Raw genomic sequence first — 14,749 nt, 5'->3', positions numbered from 1 at the left:
AGAGAGCACGAGGAGAGAGAGCGAGAGAGCACGAGGAGAGAGAGCGAGAGAGCACGAGAGAGAGCGAGAGAGCGCGAGGAGAGAGTATGAGCATGAGGAGAGCGAGAGAATATGAGGAGAGAGAGAAGGAAGGGAGAGAAAGGGGTGGAGGAAGAGAGAAAGAGGGAAGATAATACATAGAGGGTACAGAGATGGATGAAGTAGAAACACACTGAGTGTACATAACATTAGGAACACCTTCCTAATATTGAGCTGCACCCGCTCAGAACAGCCACAATTCGGCAGGGCATGGACTCTACAAGGTGTCGAAAGGGATGCTGGTCCATGTTGACTCCAATGCTTCCCACAGTTGTGCCAAGTTGGCTGGATGTCCTTTGGGTGGAGGACCATTCTTCATCCACACAGGAAACTGTTGAGAGTGGAAAAACCCAGCAGCGTTGCAGTTCTTGACACAAACTGGTACGCCTGGCACCTACTACCGTACCCCGGATTCACCTGGTCAGTCTATGTCATGGTGTTCCTAATGTTTTGTCCACTCAGTGTATACAGAAGAGACGAATATAAAGACAATAGAATGTGTTTGTAGTGATACATAACAGGTCAGTTTCCATGGTTACACTGCAAGAGGCCGCAAAATAATGCTAAGCAGCGACCAGACCACGCCCGTCGATGGAACAGTGAAGCCAACTGTTTTCTGTAGGGAGGAGGCCAACACTGATGGTCAACGATGTGACTGAGGACTGATACTGTTCATCAGCCAGAGAGAAAGACTTCACACACTGCAGCATATGTTCCCAAGGCAAGGACCCCAGGAAGAATAGCTGCTACTTGGCAAAAGCTAAACGGGGATCTGAATAAACCAAAACAATCCAACCTCCACACTAGCATACCACTAAGAATGCGTGCCCAATACATTGCTTCATTCCCAGTGCTATGCTAAGTGTGGCTATTGGAACAGACCCCAAGTGTGTATACTATAACAGTGTTTCACCCCTCAGAATCAGCCCTGTCTGTGCCTTTGAGAGCCATGCTGCAGCAACCAGGCTGTGACTGGTGATGAAGTACAAGAGGAAGAGGAAGAGAGAGGAAGTGAGGACAGGTAACAGAGGAGATGGAAGATAAAGAGAAAATTGACATTCATTAAATTACAGACAGACAGACAATTCAAAAAACAAATCCAATTTTGATAACTCTCATATCTACTTGGTGAAATACCACAGTATGCCATCACAGCAGCAAGATTTGTGACCTGTTGCCACAAGAAAAGGGCAACCAGTGAAGAACAAACACCATTGTATATAGACATATCATTTGAAATGTCTTTATTCTTTAGGAACTTTTGTAAGTGTAATGTTTACAGTAAATGTTTTATTGTTTATAATCCATTTCACTTTCTTTGGCAATGTAAACATGTGTTTCCCATGCCAATAAAGCCCCTTAAAGTGAAATTGAGAGAGAGCATACTATGTGTAAGGTAGCCCATATGAAGAGAGGAGAGAGGGACAGACATGGTGAAAGACCTGGGGACGGACAGAGGTTTAGTGTGCTCTACCTGCGTAGACAGTCTGTGAGCGTGGTGGCCCCTGAAAGGTGGCTCTCTCCGTTGACCGTTGAGCCGTCTCCCCCGGGGCTAAGGGGCCAGAAGGGAGTGGATGAGCCCGGCAGGTCCAGACTGATGTCCCAGAATGGGTCTATCGTGGTGGACACACCGCTAGAAAGGGGAGGGGAGACAGTCAACAAGATAGATCGTGTGTGTATGGGTGAGTTATGGAGGTAATAAAGACTGGTGTGTGTTATTAGTAGTCATGGGGAAAGGGTGATAGATGGTCACAGTGTATAAGCTTTTATCCAGACTCTGTGTGTGTGTGTGTGTGTGTGTATGTGTGTATACACATACATTCTGTTCAGCCAAGCGCACCAACTTGCAATTCAATCGAGTGTTACAAAGATAGGTGGTTTTACATATTAGGTATTTGTAACGCTATGCTTTGAGAATGTAGTTTTAGCTGAGGATCAGAGAATATAGGTGACACACACACAGACAGAGAGCGAGAAGTAAAAAAATAGGGCCCACACAATATCAGTGTTGATTAGTTATTGTAGGGCTATTACCACCGTCTCCGTCCAATAGGGGGCTACTACCACCGTCTCCGTCCAGTAGGGGGCTATTACCACCGTCTCCGTCCAGTAGGGGGCTACTACCACCGTCTCCGTCCAGTAGGGGGCTATTACCACCGTCTCCGTCCAGTAGGGGGCTACTAACACCGTCTCCGTCCAGTAGGGGGCTATTACCACCGTCTCCGTCCAGTAGGGGGCTATTACCACCGTCTCCGTCCAGTAGGGGGCTACTACCACCGTGTCCGTCCAGTAGGGGGCTACTACCACCGTGTCCGTCCAGTAGGGGGCTATTACCACCGTGTCCGTCCAGTAGGGGGCTATTACCACCGTCTCCGTCCAGTAGGGGGCTACTACCACCGTCTCCGTCCAGTAGGGGGCTATTACCACCGTCTCCGTCCAGTAGGGGGCCACTACCACCGTGTCCGTCCAGTAGGGGGCTACTACCACCGTCTCCGTCCAGTAGGGGGCTATTACCACCGTCTCCGTCCAGTAGGGGGCTATTACCACCGTCTCCGTCCAGTAGGGGGCTATTACCACCGTCTCCGTCCAGTAGGGGGCCACTACCACCGTCTCCGTCCAGTAGGGGGCCACTACCACCGTGTCCGTCCAGTAGGGGGCCATTACCACCGTGTCCGTCCAGTAGGGGGCTATTACCACCGTGTCCGTCCAGTAGGGGGCTATTACCACCGTCTCCGTCCAGTAGGGGGCTATTACCACCGTGTCCGTCCAGTAGGGGGCTACTACCACCGTCTCCGTCCAGTAGGGGGCTACTACCACCGTGTCCGTCCAGTAGGGGGCTACTACCACCGTCTCCGTCCAGTAGGGGGCTATTACCACCGTCTCCGTCCAGTAGGGGGCCACTACCACCGTCTCCGTCCAGTAGGGGGCCACTACCACCGTGTCCGTCCAGTAGGGGGCTATTACCACCGTGTCCGTCCAGTAGGGGGCCACTACCACCGTGTCCGTCCAGTAGGGGGCTACTACCACCGTGTCCGTCCAGTAGGGGGCTATTACCACCGTGTCCATCCAGTAGGGGGCTACTACCACCGTCTCCGTCCAGTAGGGGGCTATTACCACCGTCTCCGTCCAGTAGGGGGCTATTACCACCGTGTCCATCCAGTAGGGGGCCACTACCACCGTCTCCGTCCAGTAGGGGGCTACTACCACCGTGTCCGTCCAGTAGGGGGCTACTACCACCGTGTCCATCCAGTAGGGGGCTATTACCACCGTGTCCGTCCAGTAGGGGGCTATTACCACCGTCTCCGTCCAGTAGGGGGCTACTACCACCGTCTCCGTCCAGTAGGGGGCCATTACCACCGTGTCCGTCCAGTAGGGGGCCATTACCACCGTGTCCGTCCAGTAGGGGGCCATTACCACCGTGTCCGTCCAGTAGGGGGCTATTACCACCGTGTCCGTCCAGTAGGGGGCTATTACCACCGTCTCCGTCCAGTAGGGGGCTATTACCACCGTCTCCGTCCAGTAGGGGGACCTTACCACCGTGTCCGTCCAGTAGGGGGCTATTACCACCGGTATTCTGGAGCTAGCCCTACGGCCAGGTATTCTGGAGCTAGCCCTACGGCCAGGTATTCTGGAGCTAGCCCTACGGCCAGGTATTCTGGAGCTAGCCCTACGGCCAGGTATTCTGGAGCTAGCCCTACGGCCAGGTATTCTGGAGCTAGCCCTACGGCCAGGTATTCTGGAGCTAGCCCTACGGCCAGGTATTCTGGAGCTAGCCCTGTGTAAATGTGACAGGACAGCCCAACATCTAGAGAACCACCTCCCAACAGCGGCTACACCAGGAGGGGAGGACATGACTTAAATATGAGAGGAGTGCAGTGAAGGGGCAGTGTTGGGAGAATGGTAAAGATGAGAGCAGGTTAGAAAAGGGTCACTCCAGACTGCTAAATCAGGGTAGAGTTGGGGGAAAAGGATGGAGGGAGGTAGCTGAGATCAGAGGGAGAAGGGCAAGGGAGGAGGGGGTAAGATGGAGGTGGATGCAAAGGAGAAGAGGGAGAAGGAGGATGGGAGGTGAGAGCAGAGGAAGGGAGTTCTTGCCTCTTGGCGATGTAGGAAGTCCTTTGAGAGGATGTCAAAATGTCAAACGTGAGTATTTTTGCAGTCTTGACACATACAACCTTTACTTTCTTCCACACTCTCCCCCCCCCTCCCCCCCACACCCAGATTTTGAACATGGGGGATGTTGGCTAGTGGGAAGAAGATGGGATGAGGCGCTCACACACACACACTTACTGGCAGACTTGACAGGTGACGTCTGATTGGAGGCCGCCGGTGAAAATTTGGTCAATGATGCAGCTACAGTGGTTTGGATTGTTGGCCTTCTTCCCGTTGTCGTCTCCTAGGTAACAGAACACAGAGAGAGAGATGGAGAGCGAGCACACGTCAACACAGTGGACACCTTTGCACTTTTAAAGGACTCTTTCACTCACTCCCCCCTTCTCGCTATGTCGCCCCCTCCGTACCCCCCTGCTCTTTGTCACACCCCCCTCCCCTCGCTCTCTCTCCACTGCAGTGAAGCCTGTCTAGCACCTCTAAACTCCCTCTACAATTCTGGCGAATCAGAGGCCTCCTTACTGCCGGGTCCCTCCCTCTGTGTCATGGCGGTGCAGTGGGGCACATTGTCATTCCCCCCACAATCCTCTCGGTCCCTTCAGTGCGTGGCACTGTCACTTTCCCATCACTCTTCCCCTTCAGTACATTTCCACGGGTGCTGAGTGCGGACAACACACTGCATTATGGGTAGATTTGACACAGACATGTCTCGGCTAAAGTGGAGTTTCAATTGACAACTGAGGATTCAGCGCATGCAGAATTTATGCAGGCAGGCAGACAGACGTGACAAATCACTTCTCTCTTATAACCTATTTCAACTGTAGGCTAACAGATTATTCCCTTTTTAACCAAACAATTACAGTGTAGATCTCATACATTTAGTCTTGATGAAACCCACTTTGGTCTCTATTCCGCAAGAAGAATCAGAACATCTCTCTTCCGTTACAATACACGGTCTGTACTGCATGAGTGCAGTTACACTGAAGAGATACAATATAGCTCAACCTCAGTGTCACTTCTCTTTAACAATAATACAGTACATTAGTGTATTTATCAGTAAGTTGTTAAGTGAAACTTTCCCACAGTATTTAAGTAATAAGTCAGGACAGTGATACTTACGGGTGGTGTCTCCTTTGCAGTGCCGGTGCAGCACGTCCAGCGCTGCGATGAGGAACTCGTGGGCATCCTGTTGCTCGTAGCCCGCTAAGTGACGTGCGTGAGTCCACACCAGGTGCAGCAGCCGGAAGGGAATGTGAGGCCAACGGTGGCCCGAGTAGAACTGTGGAGAGACAGTAGGAAATAGGGAGAACAGAGATTTAACATCTGTCAGCCATGTTGTTATATGTACCTCCACTCAACTTGTATCTTCACTGAAACAGAAAAGTGAATGTTTTTCTTCATACAGCTGAGACCTTAACACAGGGGTTCAAACCGTTCTGGGCCCGCGACCCCATTTTGATATCCAAAACATTTCACGACCCCCACCATGTAAAAAAAAGTGTTGTAGTCAATGGCCAATGTTTACTTTTTAATTTGGAGCTTTGACAGTCTATTACAAATCAGTTTACAGTACTATGACAGTCTATTACAAATCAGTTTACAGTACTATGACAGTCTATTACAAATCAGTTGACAGTACTTAGAAATACTGTCAATCTGAAGGAAGTATGGTTTGAAGTGACTGAAATGCATCAGAAAGGTATTGGGAAGTTCAGAAGTTCCTCAGGCAATAGTTTTTTTGATCTTCTATGTAGAAAAGAGCATTAAATGCTATTATTTGTTAGTGAATGCTAGTTACTGAACTTCCAGAGAGGGTGTGTGAAACCAGACTGCTGAATCTCCAGGTTGCTATGGGGATTGGATGACTGACAGTCTAGGTCAGGGTGTGAGATGGAGAGAACACCATAATGAAAGGAGTGCTCTGCTTGAATGCAGAACCAAGCCCAGCCTATTACGGTACACACACACACACACACACACACACACACACACACACACACACACACACACACACACACACACACACACACACACACACACACACACACACACACACACACACACACACACACACACACACACACACACACACACCTTTAATCTCCTGACTCCCTCTGAGGCCTGATTGAGATTTGAGGAAACACACGCACGCACAAACAAGCTTATATCTTGTATCTTACAGGCTCTTTGGTCCTCTTTGGTGCTGCGGCTTGAAGCAGGCTGACAAACCAAAGAGTCTATAAAAAGGAAGACAGGGAGGGGCTGATCAAAGACCATTTCCTCCCTGGCTGAGAGGAGCAAAGTCAGAGGAACAGCCCCTCTTTCCTGGTACTGATGATGGTGCTGCATGCTCCAGGTTCAAAGGGAAGGAGGAACGCGTGGAGCAGGAACGAGCAACGTGATTGGGAGAGAGGGAAGAGAAGTAAGTGTGCGCGAGCGTCTGGCTCTTAGGGACAAGAACAGAGATATGCTCTCTAGCTGAATAGTTCTCAGCAAGCACACAAAGTTTGTTCTGAAAATGTTATTCTAGTTCCCATTGTAGCATGACAAATATTCTCCAAGGGTATGCTTTTCACTTTTCTCCTTGGGTCTACTCTAGACACCAGTTAATTCACTGTGACGTAGAAGTCCGTCACTGGCCGCGGGCAGCATTTGGTACTTTAACGCACGCACACATTCATCACTCCTCCCTGCTCCGTTATCAGATAAGTTAACAATGTGGGTCGACACACAAGTTAACGTCTCTATCTTAGTACATACATTTCACACTTACTTCAGTAACCAGTTAGGGTATAAAGAAATAAAGACAGGTGTTCATATTTAATATAAGCAATATTTAGTATACTTATCGATGTTATGGATGAGCGCGGTTGTTTGTTCTGTTCCTCTCTCTCTCCATCTCTGTAGCTTCCAGGTATGCTGGATAAGGACCCGAGCTAAGGGAATTGGGCTTACTTTGTAGTGCCTGTCCGGAATGGCTCATTAATGTAAACGGGCATATTGGAAGACACTGTCAGTAGTGATGTAATTTTGTAAATGTTATATTGTGATGTTGTTTCATAAACGTGTTGCAATGTATATATTTTGGTATGTTTAGATAAATGGAAACTGTATGTTGAATAGGTAATTGCTTAATTAATTAGTGTTAATTGTTCTGAGGGGAGGGGCTACCCCTACAAAAGGAGCCTCTCTTTCAGTTCAAGGAGAGGCATTTTGGATTGAGCTGTGGGTGGGGCAGCTTTGTTTTTAAGCTGTCCCATAAGGTATACGTTTGATGGCAGTACTGTTGTTTTGTTCCGGAATCACTATGTAAATAAACACCGTTGCACAGAAGAACTTTTGCGGCTCCGCCATCTTTTTATTTTTTATAGAGGTTAGGTTTTCCAGTTTAGCCTTCTGGCCTACTCTACGTGACATATGGTGGCAGCAGTGGGATGGCGCACCGCAAATCAGTGAATTCCAACAAGAGAGGTAAAGGAATGCGTACAGGATTGCGTTCTCAGCAGCAGCATCAACTGTCATAAAAGGTAATTGAAGTTGAAACTGGGTGGAATACCATGGAATCTTCTGGTGAAGAGGTTAATTATGAGAAACTAGGAGCCCGACCAAGGGGCCAAACACAACCAGAACTGTTTGAACTACCGGTTGAACCAGCAGATACAGCAATAAGAGACCAGCTGACTGAAGGAGCAGTTGGGGGACCAGAACCACACCCAACCATGGTAGCCCTTTTCCAGCAACTTTTCACCTGCCTTGAGAAGAGGGACGAAGACCTCAAGCAGGAGTTTCGGGGCCTACGCCAATCTATCCTCACAGCTCCTCACCAAGTGGAACTCGTCAGTGAGAGCCCAAGATTGGGTCTGCCAACACCAGGACGACAAAGGCTCGACGCAGCAGGGACTTCAACTCCACAGCAGGATCCCCAAGCAGTAATGAGGCCAGCCCCAGCACCAGGAGACCAGTCCAGCAGTGTTAACGTTCATCTTCCAGCATTCCTGAGGAAGGAGCCAAAGATGCCCTCATACCAGCAGGGGGAGGACATTGAAAACTACTTGCTGAGGTTTGAGCGAATGGCCAAGACGTGGCAGTGGCCGGAAGTAGAGTGGGCCTGCAGGCTTGTCCCATTGCTCACGGGCAAGGCCTTAGAGGCTTACACAGCAATGGATGAGGGGCTGTCCAACGTCTACAAGGGCTTGAAGGAAGCGCTGCTGATGAAGTTCGACATCTCCTCGGAGACCTACCGTCAACGCTTTAGAGTTGCATCGACGCCATCGGGTGAGTCACCGACAGAGACGTACCACCGCCTCAAGGGTCTCTACCGACGATGGGTTCAACCAGAGGAGAAGACACAGGACGAGATCGGTGAGGTCATCATCCTCGAGCAACTTCTACAAGTTCTACCACACGACATTCGAACCTGGGTTCGAGAGCACGAGCCCAAGGACGGGCTTATGGCGGCCAAGCTTGCGCTGCAGTACCTTAATGCACGTAAAGGGGGCCCACCACGACCTGCAGCACCCGCTCCAAGGAGTCTCCGAGACACAAGGGACATCAGAGATACCCGAGATGGTGGAGGTAACTCTGGGGGTTATGTGTCTGGGAGGAGGGAGGTAAGGGATTATGCAGTTCGCTCTGATGGGAGGGGTCTGACCTGTTTTTACTGCCGACAGCAGGGGCACAAGGCTTCAATGTGTCCGCTACGTAAATCCAAGCTCTCAGGTTACTGTTATGTGCCCAGAGAGGGGGATGGTGTTCAGAATAGACAGACTGGGGAAGGGTCAGTCTTGGTACCTGTAAAAGTGAATGGTAAAAGTCTTACTGCAATGATTGACACCGGCAGTTCCCTGTCGTTGATCAGAAAATGTAATGTACCTGTTAATGACATTGATTACGGTCACCAGACACTGATCCAATGTGTCCATGGTGACCAGTCACAGCAGCCCACAGCTGAACTCACAGTGGAGATTCAGGGTCAGAAATACCTCCTCAAAGTTGGGGTAATGGAGAAGCTACCTTTTGAGATGATTTTGGGGAGGGATGTGCCTGTACTCTCTGATCTGTTGGGAAGTGTGGGGGGTCAGCTATATGAGCAGTCAGTTTGCCAGTCTGATGTTCAGGTGTCATGTTCAGTTGTCACTCGTGCACAGGCCAAAGCTGGTTTACAACCTCTGCCTGACTTGTGTGATAGTCTGTGTGAGGGGGGAACCAAAGGGCCCAGAAAGTCACGCCGCCAGCGGCGTCTTGAGAAGTATGTGGGAACCCCTGTACCTGTTGCTGATGTGTCTGGGTTAGAAGTGCAATGGGAAGTTCCACAAAATTTTGCTACACTGCAGAAGTCTGACGCAACCTTGAAAGGTTTATTTGATAAGGCCTTAGCTGGGGACAGCCAATCTTCATGTGGGGGAATATACACAGTAGACAACCACATACTCTACCTTGGGTCAGAAGCAGATAGCAGGAAGTTAGTGGTGCCATCTACATGTAGACCACTTGTTCTCAACCTTGCACATACAGTTCCATGGGCAGGCCATCTAGGGCAACATAAGACCTATCTTAGGCTAGGCTCCCGTTTCTTTTGGCCCTCCATGTATACTGATGTACAAACATACTGCAAAACATGCCCCACGTGCCAGAAAACCAGTGCTGTCCGTAGGTCTGACCGGGCTCCTCTATGTTCACTGCCAGTTATCTCTACCCCATTCAAGAGAATTGCAATGGACATTGTTGGACCCTTGGAGAAGAGTAGTGCAGGTTACCAGTATATATTGGTGATCTGTGACTATGCCACCCGGTTCCCAGAAGCCTTCCCACTCCGTTCCATAACCACTCCAAAAATAATCAGTGCTCTTGTTCAGCTCTTTTCTCGTGTAGGAATCCCAGATGAAATCCTGACGGACCAAGGCACAAACTTCACTTCACGACTGATGGTTCAACTCCACCGACAGCTGGGCATTAAAGGCTTGAGGACCACTCCCTACCATCCCCAAACGGATGGGCTTGTAGAGAGATTCAATCAAACGCTCAAGAATATGCTGAGGAAGTTTGTGGCTGACACTGGTAAAGACTGGGATAAGTGGTTACCCTTTCTGCTTTTTGCTTACAGGGAGGTGCCTCAGGCATCGACAGGTTTCTCACCATTCGAACTCCTCTATGGATGGCCAGTGCAGGGACCACTGGACCTGCTGAAGAAGTGCTGGGAAGGTTCCCCAGTAGCTACCTCAGGACAGGGGATTGTCCAGTACGTTCTCCAGATGCGAGACAGGCTGGAGCGGTACCGAGAGGAGGCTAGGGCAAATCTTCAGCAAGCCCAGAAGGCCCAGAAGCGAGGGTATGACCAGCACGCTCGCCACAGAACGTTTGAGCCAGGACAGAAAGTCCTGCTCCTCCTTCCCTCGTCTACCAGCAAGCTCCTTGCGCAGTGGCAAGGGCCGTACCTAATCGGGAGGAAGATGGGCCCGGTGACCTACGAGGTGCTGCACCCGGACAAGGGTAAGGAGAAGCAAACCTACCATGTGAACCTCCTCAAGGCCTGGGAGGAGAAAGGGGAACTCTCCAAGGTAAAGTCCTTTCTGGTCCGCAGAGTAGAAGAGGACGAGTCAGATGGGGTCACAGAGGCATGGAAAGGACGAGCAGAGGTCATACTGGCTCACCTAGAAGAAGACAAGCAAGTTGAGCTGAAGCAGCTGTTTGACAAGTATCCGGCCCTCTTCAGTCAGAGGCCAGGAAGAACCAAAGTCCTGGAACACGTCATTCGTTTGAAGCCTGGCCAGAACCCTGTCCGCCAGCATCCTTACCGTGTGCCTGAGAGGCTGGTGGTAGCCCTCAAAGAAGAGGTCCACACCATGATAGAGATGGATGTTGTCGAGCCATCATCAAGTGAATGGAGCAGCCCTATTGTCATTGTCCCAAAGAAGGATGGCTCTTTGCGTGTCTGCATGGACTTCCGTAAGGTGAATGCCATCTCCCAGTTTGATGCCTACCCCATGCCCCGCATTGACGACTTACTGGAGAGAATCGGTAGAGCTCATTACATCACCACATTGGATCTCTGCAAAGGGTACTGGCAGGTGCCCCTGGACAAACAATCCAAGGCCTACACTGCCTTCCGGACACCGATGGGCCTGTTCCAGTTTAAGGTCATGCCGTTTGGCCTTCATGGGGCCCCTGCAACTTTCCAGAGGCTTATGGACAAGGTCCTCCAGGACTGTGACGATTACTGTGCTGCTTACTTGGATGACGTGGTGATCTACAGCCACTCCTGGGAGGAGCACATACAGCATCTTAGCAGAGTCCTGGGGAAGATCCATGATGCAGGCCTCACGCTTAACCTCCTGAAGTGTGAGTGGGCAAAACAGGAGACTAAGTATCTGGGTTACCAGCTTGGTAAGGGTGAAGTTCGACCTCAGGTGGACAAAGTGGAGTCCATCAGGAACAGCCCTCAACCCAGAACCAAGACACAGGTGAAGTCCTTCCTAGGTCTGGCAGGATGGTACCGGAGATTCATTCCGCAGTTTTCGACCATCGCTGTCCCTCTAACCAACCTCACTTCAAAGGTGGCCAGCAACCCTGTGAAGTGGACTGAGGAGTGTGAGGAAGCCTTCAGGATACTGAAAAAACGACTGTGCTCATTCCCTGTTCTCCAGACCCCTGATTTTCAGAAGAGGTTTCTCGTGCAGGTGGACGCTTCGGCTGTGGGAATTGGAGCTGTACTGGCCCAAGGGGAGCCAGGAGAAGAGCTTCCTGTACTGTACCTGAGTCGGAAGCTGTTGCCGAGGGAAACCAGGTATTCGACAATCGAGAAGGAGTGCCTGGCTATAAAGTGGGCCCTAGATAGCCTCCGTTACTACCTTCTTGGGAGGGAATTTGACCTGCACACAGACCACAGAGCACTGACCTGGATCCAGACCATGAAGGACCGGAATTCTCGTGTGACCAGGTGGTATCTGGAGCTCCAGCCTTTCAGGTTCTGTGTCCGTCATAAGGCAGGAAAAGAAAATGTCACGGCAGACTACCTATCCAGACTCCCGAACCTGGTCGCTTCAGGAGAGGAGGAAGGTAATGTGACGTAGAAGTCCGTCACTGGCCGCGGGCAGCATTTGGTACTTTAACGCACGCACACATTCATCACTCCTCCCTGCTCCGTTATCAGATAAGTTAACAATGTGGGTCGACACACAAGTTAACGTCTCTATCTTAGTACATACATTTCACACTTACTTCAGTAACCAGTTAGGGTATAAAGAAATAAAGACAGGTGTTCATATTTAATATAAGCAATATTTAGTATACTTATCGATGTTATGGATGAGCGCGGTTGTTTGTTCTGTTCCTCTCTCTCTCCATCTCTGTAGCTTCCAGGTATGCTGGATAAGGACCCGAGCTAAGGGAATTGGGCTTACTTTGTAGTGCCTGTCCGGAATGGCTCATTAATGTAAACGGGCATATTGGAAGACACTGTCAGTAGTGATGTAATTTTGTAAATGTTATATTGTGATGTTGTTTCATAAACGTGTTGCAATGTATATATTTTGGTATGTTTAGATAAATGGAAACTGTATGTTGAATAGGTAATTGCTTAATTAATTAGTGTTAATTGTTCTGAGGGGAGGGGCTACCCCTACAAAAGGAGCCTCTCTTTCAGTTCAAGGAGAGGCATTTTGGATTGAGCTGTGGGTGGGGCAGCTTTGTTTTTAAGCTGTCCCATAAGGTATACGTTTGATGGCAGTACTGTTGTTTTGTTCCGGAATCACTATGTAAATAAACACCGTTGCACAGAAGAACTTTTGCGGCTCCGCCATCTTTTTATTTTTTATAGAGGTTAGGTTTTCCAGTTTAGCCTTCTGGCCTACTCTACGTGACATTCACCCTTCACTGTCACATCTCAACAGCTGATTCAACTGGTCCACTCATCATCAGGCTCTCAATGAGTTGAATCAGGTGTTGTTTGTCTGGGGCTACAACAAAAGTGTGTGCTGTCGGGGGTAGTGGAGGACTGGAGTTGTTAACCACTGACACGGCTTTCCCCTGGATTCACCTGGTCAGTCGATGAGCCCTTACTGATGTCAGGGGAGGAGACAGGGTAAAGAAGGGTGTTGAAGCCTTGTCTATATCATGGAAAGAGCAGGTCTAATGTTCTGTACACTCAGTGTATATACACACCAGAGAGTGGGGGGGGGGACAGACACCTGAGCACCAGTTATATAATGTTCAGGGAGATGTAATCTAACCAACTGACTTAACTCAACACATTCAGAACTGTGAAGGATTGGTAAGGAGCCTAGCATTTAGAAATACGTGTGGAGACAGACAATCCCCCACCCTCACACAGACTGGTGAGTTGAGTTTAAACAAAATGCCAAATACTGTAGCTGTATAATATGGCAGGGCATTCTTGTTGAACTCAGTTCATTTCTCTCAGACAGAGTTGTTTCCCTCCAGCTCCACAAAGCAGTGATCCAGTCAGTGACTCCCCTCTGCAGTCAGTCTGGGAGAACATTCTGTTTTGATGTGGTTAGTCATTCCATTTCTATGTCTGACTGGCTGTCATTCTCTCTCATATGTTTTCCTTTGGCCTCCCAAACCCCTAGAAGACTGCATTTGACCGCCCTAGGTTTGCAACATTCCAGTCTTTCCCAGAAATCCCAGTTGGAGGACTCCCTCCCTGATTATTCCCTCCTGATTCCGGGAACTGGGATTCTCCAACAACAAACATTTCTGAAAAAGCGGTGAATTTGGGGATTTTTTACGGAATTGAGCAGATTGCCACCCTACCCCCCCCAGCTCCGGCCATACCTCCTGAAAGAGCTGGGACATCTCACACACCAGACAGGAGTTGGACTGCATCTCACACTTGTGCCTGTCGGACAGGAAGAAGTCGCGCAGCAGGGGGGTGTGGGTGAGGGCCTGGACGATGCAGTTCATGAAGCACGTGTTGCCCAGGTTGATCAACCCTCGTAAACCTGATGGGGGACGGGGGGTTTAGAGAGAGAGGGGGAATGTGAAAAAGTAGGCCCATCTTCAGGACAAACAATCAAGTGAGGCACAGCTCTAACATTCACATCTCCTGTAACAGAGAGGAGGACATTACACTCTAACATTCACATCTCCTGTAACAGAGAGGAGGACATTACGCTCTAACATTCACATCTCCTGTAACAGAGAGGAGGACATTACGCTCTAACATTCACATCTCCTGTAACAGAGAGGTCATTACGCTCTAACATTCACATCTCCTGTAACAGAGAGGAAGACACTACGCTCTAACATTCACATCTCCTGTAACAGAGAGGAGGACATTAGGCTCTAACATTCACATCTCCTGTAACAGAGAGGTCATTACGCTCTAACATTCACATCTCCTGTAACAGAGAGGTCATTACGCTCTAACATTCACATCTCCTGTAACAGAGAGGAGGACATTACGCTCTAACATTCACATCTCCTGTAACAGAGAGGACATTACACTAACATTCACATCTCCTGTAACAGAGAGGACATTACGCTCTAACATTCACATCTCCTGTAACAGAGAGGAGGTCATTACGCTCTAACATTCACATCT

General features: G+C 49.5%; 1 protein-coding gene across 5 annotated transcripts in view; it reads right to left on the bottom strand.

Moving 5' to 3' along the window:
* Window positions 1–14,749, bottom strand: part of LOC106601875 (ubiquitin carboxyl-terminal hydrolase 22) — an 82,378-nt gene that overhangs the window by 21,479 nt on the left and 46,150 nt on the right. For all 5 annotated transcript variants that reach the window (XR_014391713.1, XR_014391712.1, XM_045715669.2 and 2 more), the window contains 4 exons: window positions 13,981–14,147; window positions 5,308–5,467; window positions 4,369–4,474; window positions 1,553–1,711 (listed from right to left, as the gene is read on the bottom strand). Coding sequence is in view for 3 of the 5 variants with exons in the window: in XM_045715669.2 (XP_045571625.1) it covers window positions 1,553–1,711; window positions 4,369–4,474; window positions 5,308–5,467; window positions 13,981–14,147 (592 nt within the window). In the remaining 2 variants the exon portion in view is untranslated. The remainder of the gene's footprint in view (window positions 1–1,552; window positions 1,712–4,368; window positions 4,475–5,307; window positions 5,468–13,980; window positions 14,148–14,749) is intronic.

The sequence above is a fragment of the Salmo salar genome, chromosome 03, assembly GCF_965601325.2.
Source record: "Salmo salar chromosome 03, fSalSal1, whole genome shotgun sequence".
NCBI classification, from domain to species: Eukaryota; Metazoa; Chordata; class Actinopteri; order Salmoniformes; family Salmonidae; genus Salmo; species Salmo salar.
The sequence above is the reverse complement of the archived record's forward strand: the minus strand, read 5'-3'. Positions and strand labels throughout refer to the sequence as shown.